Source organism: Varanus komodoensis, unplaced genomic scaffold, assembly GCF_004798865.1.
Source record: "Varanus komodoensis strain SLA01 unplaced genomic scaffold, ASM479886v1 scaffold103, whole genome shotgun sequence".
Lineage (NCBI taxonomy): Eukaryota > Metazoa > Chordata > Lepidosauria > Squamata > Varanidae > Varanus > Varanus komodoensis.
In genome coordinates this window covers 448,325-468,156 of record NW_025335283.1, presented here as the reverse complement: position 1 = coordinate 468,156, position 19,832 = coordinate 448,325, and the positions used below count along the sequence as shown (strand labels likewise).

Below are 19,832 nucleotides of genomic sequence, written 5' to 3'. Positions count from 1 at the left end.
TGGGTGAAGGCGGAGAGCGCAAACGTTGGCTTGAAACTTAACATTAAGAAAACTAAGATCATGACATCCTGTCCTCTCACTTCCTGGCAAATAGATGGGGAAGAAATGGAGGTAGTGACAGATTTTATTTTCCTGGGCTCCAAGATCACCGCAGATGGGGACTGCAACCAAGAAATTAAAAGACACTTGCTCCTGCGGAGGAAAGCTATGGCAAATCTAGACAGCATATTAAAAAGCAGAGACATCATCCTGCCGACAAAAGTGCGTATAATCAAGGCTATGGTTTTCCCAGTTGCAATGTATGGCTGTGAAAGCTGGATCATAAGAAAGGCTGAGTGCTGAAGAATTGAGGCCTTTGAACTGTGGTATTGGCAGAGACTCCTGCGAGTCCCTTGGACCGCAAGGTGATCAAACCAATCAGTCCTGGAGGAGATCAACCCTGACTGCTCTTTAGAAGGCCAGATCCTGAAGATGAAACTGGCTCAGGCAGAATTTCCCAGGGAGACGGCATTCAGCCCATCCACAGCTGATAATGCTGGTACCCTGGGGCCCATCTGGTGAGGCAACAGAGCCGGGGAACCTCATCAGGTAATCCCATGCTATTTAAGGGGCTGAAAGGAAGGAGCCACTGTCCACCTCTCTGACAGGTGCAGCCCAGATCCTGCACCCCAGTAATGGATCCAGGCCATCTCAGCTGCTGGAGCTCAGCAAACCCAGTTCCTCTACCTTGGCTGCTGCTGCAGCCTTCCCCGTTGCCTTCAAGGTGCTGGGTTTGGTTCTCAGCCGATGGATTTGGGGACCAGGGCAGGAGCTGGTGCTTCTGCAGCATTCGCCATCCTCCAGGCGCAGATATGGGGCCACCTCTCTGGTCCACCATCCTGTCCCCACAGGGCCGAGCAGATGTCCATGGAGGGCCAGGAGCTGGACAGGAGCACACAAGGCTTCTCCTGATGTTGAAGCCGTCTAGCTGGCCTTGGCAGCCAGGTATCCTCCATTCCTGGAGGCCATCTACCGTCATCAAGACTACGGACCAACAAAAGGCCCACCTTCCATTACCTGCCAAAGCACCCTTCAAAGCTGTGCAAGTTGGTGGCTGTATTAGGAAGAATAGGCCCTAAATAACTCTGTGAAAAAGGGCTGCTTTGTGTCCTGAATCTCAGCCTCACTGGATGACCCCCACTGGGTTCTGCTATTGTGAGCGTGGAATCGCGTCCTCCACACTGGCTTTCAGGCACTGGTGTTCACTTCAGAACATGGGCTTGCCAAGGAGGCTTAGTCCAGCCCCTGGGCAGGCACCTCCAATCGCCCCTTTCCTATTATTATGCATTCAGTTCTGCATGCAGGAGAGAGCCTGTGCCCAGGAGGGCCAGGACAGCTCAGGAGCAGCAGCAGTTCCGGCCCCGAGGAGGTTAACCCAGCCGGCCACTTGATTTGGTAACGAGGGGTTCATGGGTTCCCTTATAAAGCACCTTGGCTGCGTGACAGACACGCTCTCGCCTGCACAGACGCGGGCAGACCTTGCTGCTGCTCATCCACTCTTGAGCGACATCCAAAGGATATTGTTATCACAGCCCCTCAGCTCCCCCCCCCCCCCCCCCGCCTACTGAACTGGAGCCTGGAGAGAGAGGAAGATAATCTGCTTGCCAGTTCCATCCCGTCCGCTCGCCTGGAAGGGCACGATGGAGCCTGCAGCAGCTGGCCGCCCAGAAGAGAGGGGGCCCCCCAGAGACGCCGGCGGCAAACTGACCAACGGCGGAAGGCAGCCGGAGCAGGAGGGGTGGCAGGATGCCAAGGCGTTTTATGACAACCTCTCCCCACAAAAGAAGCCCAAACTGGTAAGAGCGAACCCCCCTTTCCCTCTTCCTTGCGGTGGGAGACGAAGGCCAGTGAGGCAGCCTGCTTGCTGCTGTGTTTGCATGTAGAAAGTGGCCAACATTTGAGGCGGAGGCTAAGAGAAAATTATCCCGTACAGAAACGTCAATTTATGGGGGCCGTTGGGATGTCAGCAATGGATCCGCCTGTTGCCCCGGGGCAGAGGAGCCACTGGCGAAAGGAGCGAAACCGGCCTCGCGTGCGGACTTGCCTGGCGCCTGCCCACTCTGCCTGCCCGGCTCTCGGTCCTCCGAGGCTGCCTGGGAAGGAGCCCTGAGCCAGGGGAGCCGCTGCAGGAAAGGCCAGTCTCGGCTCAGGCCCACGGGCTCTTCACGGATCATAGAGGAGAGGTGCACGGGGCCCCCTCTGGGAACCGGCGCCCAGCCGAGCGCAGTGTCTTTCCCCGAAGGTGCTGCTCCCCCCCGCCCCCCGCAAGGAGACTCTCCGCGCCCTGGATAGAGCAGAAGAGGCGGGGAGGAAATTTGGCACAAAATAGGATGCCCTGGCTGCCCCTGCATGCCAGGGTCAAGGTCTCCCTTGTGGAGACCCTCCCCCTCCTCCCCCTCCTCCTCAGGCCCCGTTACTGGTTGTATCCTGCAGTTACATGCATTCTGGTAGCCTGGAAATGACACGGCCCCCGTCCCAGCCGAGGTGGGCTCCCTGCCCAGGCACTGCGATCTGGCACTCCTCTGCCCAGCCCCCCGCGGCTCTAAAATGTCATGTTGATCAGTAGCTGCGGCCGCGATCCTCCCACTCCCGGCCGAGGGGAAGGGGGCAGCTGCTCCTCGCAGCTGCCAGCACTTGCTTCCCTGCACAGCAAACTGGCCACCTGAAGTTCCAGGTAACTTTTTGGGATGGTGGCCTGAGCTTGGCCCTTCGTTAGCCCACGTGCAGGGTGACACGGAGCAGCTTTTGAAAACCACTGAAGAGCTGCTTCTTATGAATATTTTAATTTTGCTGGAGGACAGCATTTGGATTCCTCCTCCCCGAACCAAAAGGCCTCGGTGTTCACGTCAGTGTTTCATTCAAACATTGTAGCAGGAGGGAGCCGCTCCGTGCGTGCCTCTCTGCACACACACTGGGAACGCCGGGATGCAGACCGCCAAGGCCACGGGCACAAGCCTCGCCGAAACGAGCTGGAGTTGTATGGGGCCCTTCAACCTGCCCCTTTACCACGGTTCCTGTGTCAGGCTTTGCAGAATCAAGTCCAGCTCAGGCATGTGTTTTTATGCTTGCTTTTCTGGAGTGTTTCCTTTCTCTGTCTTCCTGTATTCCGCAACTGTTCAGTGGCACTGAATGGGAGAGGGCTTCACATCACTAATCACAGATCACTGAGTTTTCTTGGGTGAAAGACACATGGAAAAAGAGCAGAGATTCTCATGTTTATCTTCATGCAGTGGAAACCTCTGTCTGCTGAATTCTGGCAATTAATACCCTTTAATTTATTTACTGTATGTATTTGCTGTTGTTGTTGCTAGTTGCGAAGTCATGTCCAACCCATCACGCCCCCATGGAAAACATTCCTCCAGGCCTTCCTGTCTTCCACCATCCCCCGGAGTCCACTTAAGCTCACGCCGACTGCTTCAGTGACTCCATCCAGCCACCTCATCCTCTGCCGTCCCCTTCTTCTTTTGCCATCTATTGTTCCCAGCATCAGGCTCTTCTCCAGGGAATTCTTCCTTCTCATTAGGTGGCCAAAGTATTTGAGTTTGCTCCACATACAAGTTAAATAGGCAGGGCGACAGTACACAGCCTTGCCGAACTCCTTTCCCAGTGTTGAACCAATCAGTGGTTCCGTGTCCAGTTCTCACTGTTGCTTCTTGACCCACATATAGGTTTCTCAAGAGACAAATAAGATGGTGTGGTACTCCCATCTCTTTAAGAACATGCCACAATTTGTTGTAATCCACACAATCAAAGGCTTTAGCATAGTCAATGAAGCAGAAGTAGATGTTTTTCTGGAACTCCCTAGCTTTCTCCATGATCCAGCGTATGTTGGCAATTTGATTTCTAGTTCCTCTGCCTCTTTGAAATCCTGCCTGTACTTCTGGTAGGAGTACCAGAAGACCTTTTTATTTAAGCAGTATAAAATAAAAAGGCAGAAGACCTTTTTATTTAAGCAGTATTTTAAATGTTAATATTATTGAATTTTATTTGACCAGGGCGGCTTATTTTATTTTACTGTATATATTTTAATTGTTATTGTTTTAATTTATTGTGTATTTTATTCGATGTTGTGAGCCGCCCCGAGGCTTCAGCAAGGGGCGGCATAGAAATGTTTTCATAAATAAATAAATAAATATTTGGGATGGGAATGTAAACTGACTTTTCCAATCCTGTGGCCACTGTTGAGTTTTCTGAATTTGTTGGCATATTGAGTGTAGCACTTTAACTGCACCATCTTTTAGGATTTTGAATAGCTCAGCTGGAATACTGTCACCTCCATTAGCTTTGTTGTTGCTCAGACTTCCTAAGGCCCATTTGACTTCACATGCCAGGATGTCTGGTTCGAGGTCAGTGACCACCCCATCATGGTTATCAGGGAGGTTAAGCTCTTTCTTGTATAGTTCCTCTGTGTAATCTTGCCACCTCTTCTTAATCTCTTCTGCCTCTGTTAGGTCCGTGCCATTTTGGTCCTTTATCATGCCCATCCTTGCATGAAACGCTCCCTTCATCTCTCCAATTTTCTTGAAGAGATCTCTGGTCCTCCCTATGCTATTGTTTTCTATTTCTTTGCACTGTTCATTTAAGAAGGCATTCTAATCTCTTCTAGCTATTCTCTGGAATTCTGCATTCAGTTGGGTGTATCCTTCCTTTTCTCCCTTGCCTTTCACTTCCCTTCTTTCCTCAGCTATTTGTAAAGCTTCCTCAGACAGCCATTTTGCTTTCTTTCATTTCTTTTTCTTTGGGATGGTTTTAGTTGCTACCTCTTGTACAATGTTGCAAACCTCCATCCATTGTTCTTCAGGCACTCTGTCTATCAGATCTAATTCCTTACATCTATTTGCCACCTCTATTGTATATTCATCAGGGATATGATTTAGGTTATACCTGAGTGGCCTAGTGCTTTTCCCTGCTTTCTTCAATTTAAGCCTAAATTTTGCAACAAGAAGCTCATGATCTGAGCCACAGTCAGCTCCTGGTCTAGTTTTTACTGACTGTATAGAGCTTCTCCATCTTTGGCTGCAGAGCACATAGTCAATCTGATTTCTGTGTTGACCATCTGGTGATGTCCATGTGTAGAGTCGTCTCTTGGGTTGTTGGAAAAGAGTGTTTGCTATGAGCATCGTATTCTCTTGACAAAGTTCTACCAGCCTGTGCCCTGCTTCATTTTGCATTTCAAGGCCAAACTTGCCCGTTATTCCGGTTCTCTTTTGGCTTCGTACTTTAGCATCCCAATCCCCCATGATGATGAGGACATCATTTTTTTGGTGTTAATTCTAGAAGGTGTTGTAGGCCTTCACAGAACCAGTCAACTTCAGCCTCTTCAGCACCAGTGGTTGGGGCATAGACTTGGACTACTGTGATGTCCAGAGCTATTCACACCATTGCCCCTAAGCATCTCTTCTGCCAGGCAGAGCCCATTCATCTCCATCGTGTACATCTGAATCATGGGTAATGAAGCAGTTTGGGAGGTGACTAGAGCACAGATGGAGGAAATCTCCGGATGAATCTGACCGAACATGCTTGTGTGCTCACTATCAAGCCGATGCCTTGGCGGTGAGGGCAGCGAAGAAGCAATTCTTCTCCACTTCCATTGCCTCCTCACAGTACCAGAGCTTTTCTGAGTGGTGCATGGGCTAATACATACAGGTCCCAAAAAAGATCCTGTGCCACCATCGACTGCCCACTGTGACGACTTTGCCTGGTACTCCAAGAAGAAAATCCCTCAGATTCGTCACAAGCTGGACTCCACAGTTGATACGGTTCCATTAAGGGAGGTGCCAAGAACTCCGTTTGGTCCAGCAGTATTGGATGAATTTCAGTTAATGAGGCCTGATGATGTGGACAAGGTGCTTGGACAAGTATGTCCTACCACCTGCTTACTCGACCCTTGCCCTTCGTGGCTACTTACCAAAGCCAAACACGGGATTGGTGCCTGGATCCTGGAGGTTATTAAGACCTCACTGAGGGAGGGCTGGGTGCCCACTTCTTTAAAAGAGGCGGTGATCAGGCCTGCCCTAAAGAAGGCGTCCCTGGATCCAGAGATGGCTGCCAATTATAGACCGGTGGCCAACATCCCGTTCTTGGGCAAGGTGTTGGAACGGGTGGTGGCGGGACAACTCCAAGCACTCTTGGATGAGACTGATTATCTGGACCCATTTCAGTCCAGCTTCAGACCCGGGTACGGTACTGAATCTGCCTTGGTCGCCCTGTATGATGACCTGGGCAAGGAGAGAGATGGGGGAGTGCATCCCTGTTGGTCCTCCTGGACCTCACAGCGGCTTTCGATACCATCGACCATGGTATCTTTCTGGATAGCTGGCTGGGCTGGGAGTTGGGGGCACTGCTTGGCAGTGGTTCCGCTCCTACCTCGACGGCCGATTCCAGAAGGTGGTGCTGGGGGACTTTGGCTCTGCGCCATGGCAGCTATGCCATGGTGTACTGCAGGGCTCTATTTTCTCCCCCTTGCTATTCAACATCTACATGAAACTGCAGGGAGAGGTCATCAGGCAGTTTGGGCTGCAGAATCATCAGTATGCTGATAACACCCACCTCTACCTCTCTTTTTCAACTCATCCAGTGGCCGTCCTGGCCGAGGTAATGGGCTGGATGAGGGCCAATAAACTGAGCCTCAATCCAGAAAAGATGGAGGTCCTGTTGGTAGATGATTCTCTGCAGGCCTTCTCTGCAATGGCACCCTGACTGTGGAATGTGCTCCCCAGAGAGGTCCGCCTGGCACCATCATTATATGCTTTTCAGCACCAGATTAAGACCTTTTTATTTGACCAATATTTTAACATATAGTAATTTGAATTGTGTTAGATTCATTTTATTTATTTTAAATTGATTAGTTTTATGTTCAGTGTGGAACAGGTAACTTATTTTATTGAGGATTGAAATAATGTTGTAAGCCGTCCAGAGACGACAGTGATGGACGGCCTCCAAATTTTATAAATAAATAAATAACTGTTGAATGGTTTGCCCTGAATTTGAACTGAGATCATTCTGTCATTTTGGAGGTTGTATCCCAGTACTGCTTTTCCTACTCTTGTATTGACTTTGAAGGCTACTCCATTTCTTCTGAGGGATTCTTGCCTGCAGTAGTATACCTGATGGTCATCTGAATTACATTCACCCATTCCTGTCCATTTTAGTTCGCTGATGCCTAAGATGTCGATGTTCAGTCTTGTCATCTCTTGTTTGACCACGTCCAGCTTGCCTTGATTCATGGATCTTACATTCCAAGTTCCTATGGAGTATAGATCTTTGGACTCTCCTTTCACCACCAGATACATCAGCAACTGAGTATCCTTTCGGCTTTGACCCAGTTGCTTCACTCTTTCTGGCGCTACTAGTACTAGCCCTCTGCTCTTCCCCAATAGCATATTGGACACCTTCTGACCTGAGGGGCTCATCTTCCGGCGTCATATCTTTTTGCCTTTTGGTACTGTCCATGGGGTTTTCATGGCAAAGATACTGGAGAGGGTTGCCATTTCCTTCTCCAGTGGATCAGCTTTTGTCAGAGCTCTCTGCTATGACCTGTCTGTCTTGGGTGGCCCTGCACGGCAGAGCTCACAGCTTCATCGAGCTATGCAAGCCCCTTTGCCTCGACAAGGCAGTGATCCATGAAAGGGATTGTATGTATATGCCACCTTTTTCCTTTCAAGGAACTCAAGTCATCCTCCATAATTCTCCCCCTCCTCCTCTCAGTCTTATCCTCACAACAGCATCCCTGTGAGGTAGACCTGGCTGAAAATCTGTGACTGGACCAAAGTCACCCGGTGAGCTTCACGGCTCATGGCTGAGGGAGGACTAGATCCCGCATCCCCTGGGTCTTCAGCCCGGCACTCTTAGCCACTACACCAGAGTGGCTAGTTGGCCTCCCCAAAGTGAAGAAGTCCCTGATTTTTCCCAGGAGCTCAGAATCTTTAGTCTGAAACCAGCCAACTCCTTGCAGGCTCTGGCAACAGAATGCTGTGGAGTGAACCTGGTAGAGCTGGATTTGCTCCCCACTCCACTGCCTTTCAGTCCAAACTAAGAGGCAGGAGGCAGCCTTTGTCTCGTGCATCACAGTTTGATGTTTGTGGTCCTTTGTGGGAGAAAATCTCCCACTGGACAGCATTGCCAAGGGGGCCTAAACAGCAGCCAGAGGGTTGTCCCTTTGGCTCCATCACTGGCCACCTTTTGGGGTTGCCGGGGTACTGCCATGCATCTCCCCTTCCTCCGCAACGGCAGCATCGCCTGCACCATCAGCAGATGCTCATGCTCTTTCTCCACGAAGTGCAGGAGCAGCTGGACTGGATTGTGGCCCAGCTGGCAACTCTGTCCCTGGCCACCTTCCCCCAGTGTGGAGCAGGGAGGACAGGGCCACTTCTGGCACCTGCCCCACTTTTCCAGCTTTCTTTTTAAAACATGCCCTAATGTTCTAGGTGCTTTTCTAGTGAGGCAAACCGGAGACAAAGTGTGAAGGCGGCATTCTAAGCAGCTGCCCCACCTTCTGCCCTTCTGGCTGCTGTTCTCCTGCGCGCCATCCCTTTTCTCTGGCTCAGAGCCTCCTCCTCTCTGGACTCCCTTTCCCTTCTGCGAGTTCCTTTGCTGTCCACAGGGCTACACATTTACTGCTGCAAATCCTGGATGGATGAGTGGGCAGATGCACACATGGGGGTCCCTCCTGGTTTAAGGGGTGCCTCACAGGATGCACTGACGAGGGATTCTCCATCCTGATGACTCTGCTTTCTGCAGACAAGCCATGCAGGTCCTTCAATTGCCAAACTAAGCTCATTTACTCAACATCTTTATTAATGATTTAGATGAGGAAGCACAAGGAAAGAGAATCAAATTTGCAGATGATACAAAACTGGGTGGAATAGCAAACACCTCAGAAGACAGAATGAAGATCCAGGGTGATCTTGATACATTTGAATACTGGGTTGAAAGCAACAGAACGAGATTCAAGAAGGACAAGTGCCAAGTCCTCCGCCTAGAAAAAGAACCCAAAGGCATCGATACACAATGGGGCCAGCCCAGAGGAAGCCACCAAATTGCCCTCCCCCATGTTCCCATAATTTGCCTACTAAACTTAATTCCTCATTCCAGTTGAGGAAGAGAGGAAGAGATTTTCTAGCATGGAAAGAGCTGACATTTTCCAGCACCATCCATATCCGAACCATCCATATTGCATGAATTGGGCCGGACCCTTCCCTCCCCTCCCCTCCCTGCCCACCATGGGCTGCTTTCCTGAGCAGGGCATCCCTTTGGTGTTCTCCTGACCCCGGCCAGCCTTGACTGCCGCCAGGAGGATCAACAGAGGCACACCGTGGCCGGTGTCCTTGCAACAGCTGAAGGTTGCCTGCATGCCAGGTCACAGCTCAGGTCCTGAGAAAGTTTCCCTGTCTTAATGGGGGGAACCGCCACCAAGAGAATGATGCGGAAGGGAACATTGCTTCCTGCATTAATGCAGGGAGTCCCTTGCGTTCTAGCAAAGCATGGTTATTATTTAGCCAGCAAATGCCCATAACTTCAGCAGATGATGTGCGCGCGCAAGGGGAGAGCTTGCATGTAGCAGGGCCTTGGGTGGCACACGCGTCACATTGCTGCAATGAACCAAGGACTCCCCCTGCTTCCGGGGTGCCTCCTTCCCTCAGGGCTCCAACAGAGGAAGGACAGAACCAGCACTTCAGCAGCAGCAAGCGAGACTGCACGTGAGCGCATCACCTCATGAGTGGATTAATTCAGTGACCCGTGATTTGCCAGACTGCCTGTGGCACATGGGCCACTGTCCCTTTGATTAAGCATCCCCTGCTTGGCCCATGCATAGGTTGCTGCAGGTGGCCAGATCTGGACAGTCTGGGCTGCACAGGATGGGCCAACCCACAGCTAATTTGGGCCTCGTTGTTTGGTTGAGTTTGGTTATTTGCCAGTCGTGCATCAACCTGTGATCAGGGAGCCGGGAAATCGCTTTTCTAAGGCCAGCAGCAAAGTGTATTGCATAACAGCCGGCCAGGGATGAGTTAATTGACCCTGGATTAGCCCAGTATTTGCTCACTGAGCCAGCAAAGCACAGGAGGGGATTGTTCCCAGCAGCAACACGCCACACACAGTGGTTCGCACATTCGCACTCCTGCTTGCCAACCAAATCATTTGCCAGCCAGAGGCAGAGAAAGCTATTTTCCTTTTTCAAAATGTATCCTCTTTCAGCTACGAGAACTGCCAAGGTAGCTTGCGACAACCAAAGAACCGGTATTAGGGCAGACGCAGGTGCACACAGGAAGCGCAGGCAAAATCGGTCAGAAAAAAGAGCTACAAACCAGAATGATGTTTTTGCACTTCAATTGGTGCAAAATAGAGCTGCCAGGTTGCTGACGGGGACGGGGCGTTATGCTCACATGACTCCAGTCCTCCGTCAGCTTCACTGGCTTCCCATTGAAGCCCGGGCCCAAGTCAAGGTGTTGATTATGACCTATAAAGCCCTAAACGGCTTGGGTCCTGGCTACCTGAACGAGCGCTTACGTCCGTATATGCCCGACTGCCCTTTGAGATCTGTGGGAGAGTCCCTTCTCCGGGAACCCTCCATGAAAGAAATTAGGAGAGTAAGTACCCGGAGGAGGGCTTTCTCTGCGGTGGCGCCCAACCTATGGAATTCACTCCCCAAAGAGGTCCGCCTGGCACCGTCGTTACTGGTTTTTCGGCGCCAGGTAAAGACCTTTTTATTTAAACATCATTTCAATTGTTAAAACATATGATCTGGCCAGGGCAACTTCTTCCTTCTCTTTCTCCTCCTATATTTTTATTTTATACTGATAATTTTAATTTTATTTTTGTAAATCAATGTATTCTTTGTATTTTTATATTTAATGGTAATTTATTATGTACTATTGTATTTCAATGTATTTTATCATGTTGTAAGCCGCCCCGAGGTTTCGGCAAGGGGCGGCATAGAAATGCTATAATAATAATAATGATGATGATGATGATGATGATGATGATGATGATGATGATGTGAAAAGCGTCCATGCAGCAGCCAGGAGGGAGAACATTAAGTATGAACACATGTCAAAAAGGGGGGACGCTGCCTGACGCACAAAGGAGAGGGCGCCTCCCTAGTCCCCCCCAGCTCGGCGCCGCTCCCAAGAAGAGCCTGCCGGGGCCAGGCTGAGACCTTGGCTTGCGGAACCGAGGAACAAGACCCGCTGCTGCGGGGCCAAAAGCCGCCCGCACAGACAGCTCAGGCTTGCTTGAGCATTGCGGATGGACTGCATCCGCTGCTGCACCTGCAAGCGGCACACAGCCCTCTCCTCTGGTCCTGGCGGCTGCTACCTGAGGCCCCGAAAGAAAAGGGGACAGGGAGGAACACTTCACATGAGGGCCATAAAAGAAGCGGGTACACAGCTCCGTCTCAAGAGTGTCTGAAATAATATTTTAGCTAATTAGTAACTCACAAAACAACTACAGTTAAGTATCCAGATTTTCATTTGGAAAGGAGTCCCCAAACTGGTTAATAACTGACCACCATGAATGATCCGGTAATGTCTCATAGCATACCTTTTTGAAATTATGGGAAATGATACTGCACTGGTTTGTAACTTCTGATCCAGTCTAGTAACTCCCATCCTGGAAGAAGTGCTTGCTCATTTCTTGGTGTGTTGCAGAACTCTCTTTGATCTCGCAGCTGAGGTTCCTCTGGGCTTCTTCATTCCTTTATTCTGCCGAAGAAGCTGACTTTTCGTACTCCTCCTACGTCAAAAGCCTCACATGGCCTGGGACCAGAAGGTCTGGGACCAATGCTTTGTGTCTGAGGGAGGTAGAAGCAGCCATGACATGGCTAGATTTTATTGTTTCATTGCATGCCACTTTAGACACTTTCCTGGGCAAAAGATTGGGTGACAACCAAAGAAAGAAATGCGACTCATAAAATTGCACACTGAGATATGGGAATTTTGCTGGTGCAGCTCATCATGAAGAGGGAAGCAGAGCTTCAGCCGCTGATACGAGGCCCAGAAGTCACAATCTGCTTCCGCAGCCAGTCTCCCTATAAATATAATTCCTGATATTTGGCTTTCTGGACAGTGCTGTTAGGATGCCCACAGCTGCACAGTCAAGCAAACAGGGTTCAGCCCAGCCCAGGGGCCGGCAGCCCTTGACACTCAAGGACCCGTTTGGGCCCGTTTCCCACAGAAAAGAAAACACTGGGAGCCGCAAAACATCGTTTTCTTTAGCTGTTCTGATTTTTTGTGTCAATAACGTCAAGATACTGCATATGTTTAGGGGTTTGTGCTTATCCCTAATTAGCACACACTGAGGCCATATGAAGGCCTCACGTGTCCAGCAGGGGCAGCCCAGGGATGCTCCATGCGGCCCGAGAGGCTGAGGGCCAGTGCTCTACGCCATTCAGCTAGAGGCACCAGCCGTTCGGAGGTTCGAGGAGGCTCCCTTTAGCTGCCTTGGGCCCTTCACAGTCACAGATAACAGCCGCTTCTTTCTCTCCTGTGCTTCCTCTTGTGCAGCCCAAACCGCAAAACGCCATCACCATCGCTGTCTCATCCCGTGCCCTGTTCCGCATGGAAGAGGAGGAGAAGATTTACAGCGAGCAGGGAGTGGAGGCCTACGTGAAGTACCAGCTCGACCACGAGAACGAGCCCTTCCTGCCTGGAGCCGCCTTCCCCTTCGTCAAGGTCCCGTCCTGTCACTGTTCTTTCTCCACCTTCAGACGCCAGCCTCAGGCCTTTCCCTCCTGGGAAAACGCAGCCACTGGTTGCCACTTGCCAGTAAAGCAGCGCTTGTGGCGGTTCTCTGACCCACTCAAACTGTCCGGGGGCGGGGGGTTCCAGTCTGGGGCTGTGCAGCCCCTCCTAGTTCTACCAGTTAGAAGGTGTTTGGCAGTTCTTCCTCCTTAAAGGATTGCCTAAGGTAAGACAAAAAACCAAGAGGAGGTGTGAAAACACAGAGGGCTGACCAGAAGAGGCCGGCGTTTGGGCCCCATTAAATTCAGCACATGAGTGGGGAAGGTGCACTCCAAGCCTCTCCCGGAAACACGCTGAGCTGCGGCACATGCCTCGCAAATTGTACAAGGACAGAGGTAGGCTCTTGGGGGAGGATGCGTGTCTGTGCCCAGCCAGCCATTTCTCCCTCCCGGGCAGTCGCCCTGTGCTGAGCTTGGCAGCGGCACCGCAGGCGCCAGTGCCCCGGCAACGCCCTTGCCAGACCTTCTCAGAAACGGGAGCGCACCAAGTGGGGGGCCGCCACTGGGGGACGGCGCCTCCCCTGGTGCTTCCCTGCCGCTCGCCTCGCCCAGGGCCAGGTCGGAGGCCAGCAGCAGGGGCCGGGAAGCTTTCCCGGAGGCTGCGGGTGTGGCAGGAGGGCAGCTGCTGGCCCTCCGCGCTGGGCCCCGTGCCAACAGAGCCGCGCTGCGTGTCGGCTGCGGGCCTCAGGAGAACAGAGTGGCTGCGGCCGTGGCCAGCAGCCCCAGGGCCTCCCTGCCCGGCCACCCCAGCGCGGCGCAGCCAAGCAGGCAGAGCGAGGCCGGCCCCGCCGGGCAGCTCCTTGTCGCCCCTTGTGTCCGAGACTGATGTTGCCCGGCATGTTACTCTCCCTGTTCTGAAAAGGTGGCTGATCATTCTGAAATAAATGAAATGCACTGCGTTAATAAGCCAATGAAAAGCTGTGGGAAGGTCCCTTTGGACACTGAAGAGCCTGGGAAGGGCCCACGGCTCAACGGGGCTTGCGCTTGACACGGCAGGCTCCCCGCAGGGCCAATCCTGGGGGTCCTGCTGAGAGGATCCAGGGGCCAGCTGGTGGGGGAAAGGCCCCAGGCCCCGTGAATCAATCAAAGGAGGCCGTCCTGAGGCAGATGGGCCCCCAGCCCCCAGGGGCAGTCTCAGTCAGGACTGTTCTTGCCCTTTTCCATGCCTTCCATAGCAAGAACCTGGAAGCGACTGGCCCGGCTGTGGGCTCTCGGCGCCTGCAGGGAGGAGTGTCTCGCATTCGCGGACAGACTGCTCTGCCGCCTTTGACCCTTTAGGCCCTGGAAGCTGTCAACGCCCAGCTGCGGGAGCTCTACCCAGACAGCGAGGAGCTCTTCGACATCGTCCTCATGACCAACAACCACGCCCAAGTGGGAGTTCGCCTGATCAACACCATCAACCACTACAGTGAGTTGCGGGCAGCGGCTGAAGTCTTGCCGGGAGCTCTCCAGGAACGGACGGGCCAGCAGCACCTGCCCTGGCCTCCCCTCCCCAAGAGCGCTTAGCCCAGCAATGGTGCTGGGGCCGGTGGGGCTTCCTCCCACGCCCTGTCAGCCCCCCGTGGCCTGCGTTCTGCGTACCCAGGGCCCTCGGGGGCTCTCCCAGTGCGGACAGCCAGCACGCGGGGCAAGCGAACAGGGAGCCGCTTCTGCCTCCCCAGGGAACACACTGGCACCGAAGTCTCTCTTCCCACCTGCCTTGCCCAGGGTGCTTCGGCCAGGTCGGGGATGCTGCCCATTGCACTCTCTTCCAGCCAAGCAGCATAAAACTGGCAGGCTGCCCTTTCAAGTGGCCTGTTTCTTGCCCCTTTCAACCACCTCAGAAACCACCAAGGGCTTCGGGTTCACAATGCAGGTTTGCTGCTGGGTTGGTGCCCAGTTAGGCCAGAACTCTGGTGCAGGTGCTTCTTATTCTCTGCTATTGAGCATTTTTAAGGACTTGACTTAGTTGGGCACTTGTCCAGGGTTCCTTCCTGTTTACATCTTCAAGGGCCAATCGGTCTCCTGCCCCCACATGCCTGGAACTTGGGAAGGGGAGGGGAAGCAAGCTAGAAACTTGGCCGGCCATGGCCAGAGCTTGGCTAACTGCCTTCCTAGGAGCACTGGCAGTAGGGAGGAGAGGGGGGCTCGAGCAGGACGCTTGCTGCTCGTGCTAGGGCAGACCTCTGCCTTCAGTGACAAGCAGGGCCTGCCATTTTGCAGGAGCCTAACGGCATTTCGTGCACTCTCGTGGAAGTGTGTTTTCCAAGACACAAAACAAGGCCGTTTGTGTGCTCCCTTTAAGAGCAGCCAGCTTGATTCCCTGGGAATAACAATGCAAGAACTGTGGGGACATCCAAGTGACGCTTTTATCCTGCAGCTGCTCTGCCTCAGGCACAGAATGAGGGTGAGGAACGGGGGTCCCAACATTTCCTTCCATTTGTAGCACTTGCCACATCATCTTTCTTCCAAAAGCCTCTGTTGCAGAGAAAATGGTGGAGCCATCGCACACAGACTTCCATCAGGAAGCTCCCAAGAAAGCTGGCCATGTGCAGGCCAGGGGTGGCATTCCCCCGGCCAGCTGTTCCTCCCGAGGGCTGCCTCCCCTGCACTCCGACAAGTGGCTCTTCTCTCTTCCAGATCTGTTCATCGAAAGGTTTTGCATGACAGGTGGGAACAGCCCCATCGGCTACCTGAAGGCCTACCACACCAATCTGTACCTGTCATCTGACTGCGAGAAAGTGAGTGAGGCTATAGAAGCGGGTGAGTGCAGCTGGTGGTTGTCCTCTGGGTGGCACTGGCAGGGTATCCTTTCACCAGGAAGGGAGCGGGAACTTCTGGCCGTGAGTACAGCCATGTGTGCGATTGTCTCTCTGGCGGGGGAAACAGACATGCTAAAATCTGTCAAGTCTTATTTCACCAGGGTACCTGGATATTGTAATCTTGGAGACCCAGCACTGCTGCTGTAGTTTGTGAAGGCAAAGTGGACTGGTTTTCATAGACCATTTCATAGCATTTAGAAACATATAAACATGGAAACAGAGCAAGTCCAAAGGGGCCTCCCAGGCCATTTAGCCTGACCCCCGGCTCCAGCCGGCTCTGCTCAGGACATGCCCCCCATGTGCACGTCCAGCCTGTCCTTGAACACCCTCACCGATGGGGCCTCAACCACCTCCCGTGGAAGCCCATTCCACACCCTCGGGGTCCTGACTGTCAGGAAGTGCTTCCTGGCATCCAAATTGAACCTTGGCTCCCTGAGCTTTGCTCCGTTGGAGCGCATCCTGCCTTCCTCTGCAGGGGAGAACAGGTCATGACCCACCTCCGTGTGACACCCCCTCACATACCTGCATTTCGCCAACAGATCCCCTCTGAGTCTCCTCCTCTCCAGGCTGAAGAGACCCAGTTCCCTCAGTCTCGCCTCATACGGCTTCCCCTGCAAACCGGCCACTATCATTTCATAGCACGGTAGAGCCAGAAGGGGCCAAGAAAGCCTTTAGGTCCAGCTCCTGCTGAGTGCAGGGCTCCCAGTTAACCCATCTCTCTCAGATGGCTGTCCAGGTACATCTTGAATGTCTCCAGCATGGGAGAGCCCTGCACCTGCCCAGGTCACTGCTTTCATTGTCGGACTGCCCTAACAGTCAGGAAGTTCTTCCTGATGTCCACTCAGAACCTGGCTTCCTGGAGCTTGTTCCATGTCCTGCACCTTGGGATGATCGAGAAGCGATCCTGGCCTTCCGCAGTGCGAGAACCTTGCAAGAGATCGACGAGTGCTGTCCTGCTCCCTCAGTCTTCTCTTGAACGTATTGCAGACTGATACGTGTACCAGGCTTGCCAAAAATGGCAGGACTGGCAACGGAGGGTGGGGTGCCCCTGCCACTGGTTGCCACGAGGAGGAGAGAGCCGTGTGGGGGCGCTGCCCGGAAGGCACGTTTTGACAGTGGGGGGCAGGGGTGCCGGTCACAGAATCAAGTTGCCTAGGACAGCCAGTCCGAGTCAGGGCTACCGTGAGGACGGTGTTGGGTAGCATTCTCCAGTGACAAAAGTGTGACGCGGGCGCTGCCTCTCCATAAACACTTTAGGAGGCACCTAGCCCTTCCCCTTACAAAAGCCTGCCAGGCTGATGTCCTCCCTCTTTACCAGGAATCGCTGCGGCCACCATCTTCAGCCCCAACAAGGACGTGCAAGTCTCAGACAGCCAGCTGCGCGTGGCCTTTGATGGTGATGCAGTGCTCTTTTCAGATGAGTCTGAGCAGATTGTAAAGGCTCATGGCCTGGACAAGTTCTTCGAACACGAGAAGACATATGAGAACAAGCCGCTGGCTCAGGTATGGTGCAGGTGCTCTGGAAAGGCATTGCAAGGAAGCTCGCAGCGGCTGCTGCTTGGCTGAGCTCAGGGATGGACCAAGTCGTTTGTCGCTGCTCTCTTGCACATTTTTTGCTCCAGGGACTTACTGGCTCCTTTTCAGTGAACAAAAAAATTAGCAGCAAAACCCAGTTGAAAAGCAAATGCCATAGAATTCCCTGGAAATGGGCCACAGCAGCACCTCCAAAAGGCCAGGCAAACACAAAGATTTGCCCCAGAGCTGAACAGAGAGACAGGGTGATGCCCAACTGGCCCCAGGAGGCACGCCAAAGGCAGGGGCGCCATAGCTGAGATAAAGCCGTGAGGCCCGGCAAGCACGTTCCCGGCGGCAGGGTGGTGGCTGGCGCCACTTGCCTGAGCTGCATGACGCCATGGAAAGCTGCATGGCAGGAGGTGCAGGAGGTACCCACCAGCCACACAGGCAGCCGGGGCCACAGAGAGGCGCTTTCCTACCCCACGGGAATGGGGATGGGCGTTTGGGCTGATGTGTCTGTCTACCCATCCAGGGGCCACTGAAGGGCTTCTTGGAAGCTCTTGGAAAGCTTCAGAAGAAGTTCTACTCCAAAGGCCTGCGCCTGGAGTGCCCGATCCGCACCTACCTCGTCACAGCTCGCAGTGCAGCCAGTTCTGGGGCCCGTGCCCTAAAGACTCTCCGGAGCTGGGGACTGGAGACAGATGAAGCCCTCTTTTTAGCCGGGGCTCCCAAGGGCCCCTTGCTGGAGAAGATCCGCCCACACATCTTCTTTGACGATCAGATGTTCCATGTGGAGGGAGCCACAGAGCTGGGCACAATCGCAGCCCACGTCCCATACGGGGTGGCCCAGAGGTACAAGCGTGTGGCACAAGGAAAGCAGGCGCAGCGCGGCAAGTAGAGCCAAGCGGCAGGATTGGGCTGAACCAGCTGCTGCGACACGGTGATCAGCATCGCAGTGGCTGGGTGAAAAGCTGAGCGCATTTCCCCTGGTGACCAGAATCAAAGGTGCTGGAACGGCAGGTGCCCCGTTGGCTCCATCGTCTGGGAGAGGCTTTCCTTCTGCTGGGAGTCACCGCACTTCATGAAGCACTCTTCTCCAGCGGGCCAGTGTGATGCTTTGGGGCCCACCCCACCTCCGCCAGGCCCATGCCTAGCCTTCTCCTGAGCCAGCCTCTGCTGCTGGCCGCGCTTGCCATCCTGCTGCCCGTTTCTGCTGCTCCACGGCGGCCCCTGCCTCCTCCGTTTGCTCCTGAATGTCCGCGACATGCAAAGCCTCCCTCAGGGCTTCCCTCAAATGTCCTTCCTGCTTCGAAATTGCATTATGCACAACCGGCTAATGAAGATGCATCACTGGGGAAGCCCCCATTTAGCATTTGCTTTTGAACAGAGAGCCACTTCTAGTGGCCCCCATCACGGGGCTGTGCTAGCAATGCGTGCTCGTGTGTGCTGTTTGGCCCATGGGGTGTGGCTCGTCTTGGCAAGCAGCTCCAGCATGGCCTTCCACGCGTGCCGGCTTCACCTGCAGGGAACTGCAGACGAGCCAGGAACGCCCGGGGGGCTCGGGCTGGCCTGCGCTGCCGTCTTGGCTGCAGGACAAAGCCCTGCGACTCGCTCCCTGTCGCGCCTCCTGTCGTCAAGCACCAAGAAGAAGGCAGCAGGGCCCCGTTTCTGTGAGGCGGAAGAGGAGGATGCTCTCGCGTGTGAACCCGCGCATGGCAAGCTATTTTATCTTTGGGGAAAGGCATAGGAGCCCGCCTGTGTCTGTGAAAGGGGGTTCAAATCCCCGCTCCACCATTGCTATCCTGGGACCTGATGGATGGCTCCTGTCTCATGCTGTCAGCCTCTCCTACCCTACCTAGCAGGGTTGCTGTGCAGATATTTCCCCTGCACACCCCCCACGCACCATACTGAGTTGCAAGATGCGCATGCAGTGGGTCTGGGACTGCCCGGAGCACGTCCGCAGTCGCCCACTGTTTTATCAGCTTTGCCTCAGGAGGCTGTCTTGAATGAGTGCAGTTTTCACTGTTGCAGCCACTTCTCCTTTGTGCTCATGGGCCGAGACAGTCATGGCAAAAAACGAGTCCTCCGTGGAACCCAGCCGTCTCAGGCTGCACCATCTCCACTCGCCACAACCGAAGCCGGCCAGGGGCTTCGTTGCCACGTCTGCTGACCTCCTCCTGCGTGAGCAGGAATGTGACTGCTTGGCCCTGTGGGCGTTTCACCAGGAATAAACTCTCTCTGTTACCACTTGTCCTCGCTTCTGTTTATGAACTGCCGGTGTATTGGAAACAAGCTGGTGCCCTTTAGCATGAGGACTAGGAACTTGATGAGTGGCCGGAACTGGTGCACTAGGAATTGGGATGGAATAGCCATAAGCACTCTGGTCCCACACCCGCCTCCTCTCTCCTGGGCATCCTGAGGTCGAATATCCTGCAGATGCCAACCCTTGTGGATAGGGTTATTCCAGACTTCTCCCTTGGGGCCTCGGAAGCTGACACTGGAGGCCATCGAGCACCATCGATGAGGTGGGAGGCGCGCAGGTCACGGGCTCCGATGCAGGTGCTGCCTGCTCCTGCCACGCCACTGCATTTCCTTCCGAAAAAAGGAGAAAGGGGCCATGCTTTGCCAGTGAAAGAGAGCGCGTGGCAGTAGCCCGTGCCCGTCTTTGCCCCTTTGGCACCGCAGATGTCTGCGTGGGAGGGAAATTGGCCCTCAGGACACCTGAGGTGGCTCACCGGCCA

At 53.6% G+C, this 19,832-nt stretch overlaps 1 protein-coding gene across 1 annotated transcript; it reads left to right on the top strand.

The window, feature by feature from the left end:
* The first annotated feature begins 1,663 nt into the window (after positions 1 to 1,663).
* Positions 1,664 to 19,340, top strand: NT5C1A (5'-nucleotidase, cytosolic IA). The gene is made up of 6 exons (XM_044419444.1): positions 1,664 to 1,835; positions 12,540 to 12,707; positions 14,054 to 14,183; positions 15,395 to 15,517; positions 16,895 to 17,079; positions 17,624 to 19,340. The coding sequence occupies exons 1-6, from the start codon at positions 1,680 to 1,682 to the stop codon at positions 17,987 to 17,989; spliced, it is 1,128 nt and encodes a 375-aa protein (XP_044275379.1). The 5' UTR covers positions 1,664 to 1,679; the 3' UTR covers positions 17,990 to 19,340.
* The last annotated feature ends 492 nt before the right edge of the window (positions 19,341 to 19,832 follow it).

Bases quoted from the DNA above. Each gene is read 5' to 3' on its own strand.
- NT5C1A (XM_044419444.1), top strand. From the start codon at position 1,680: ATGGAGCCTGCAGCAGCTGGCCGCCCAGAAGAGAGGGGGCCCCCCAGA. The intron at 15,518-16,894 runs GTGAGTGCAGCT...CCTCTTTACCAG, and splicing joins GAGTGAGGCTATAGAAGCGG to GAATCGCTGCGGCCACCATC. The intron at 17,080-17,623 runs GTATGGTGCAGG...CTACCCATCCAG, and splicing joins AGAACAAGCCGCTGGCTCAG to GGGCCACTGAAGGGCTTCTT.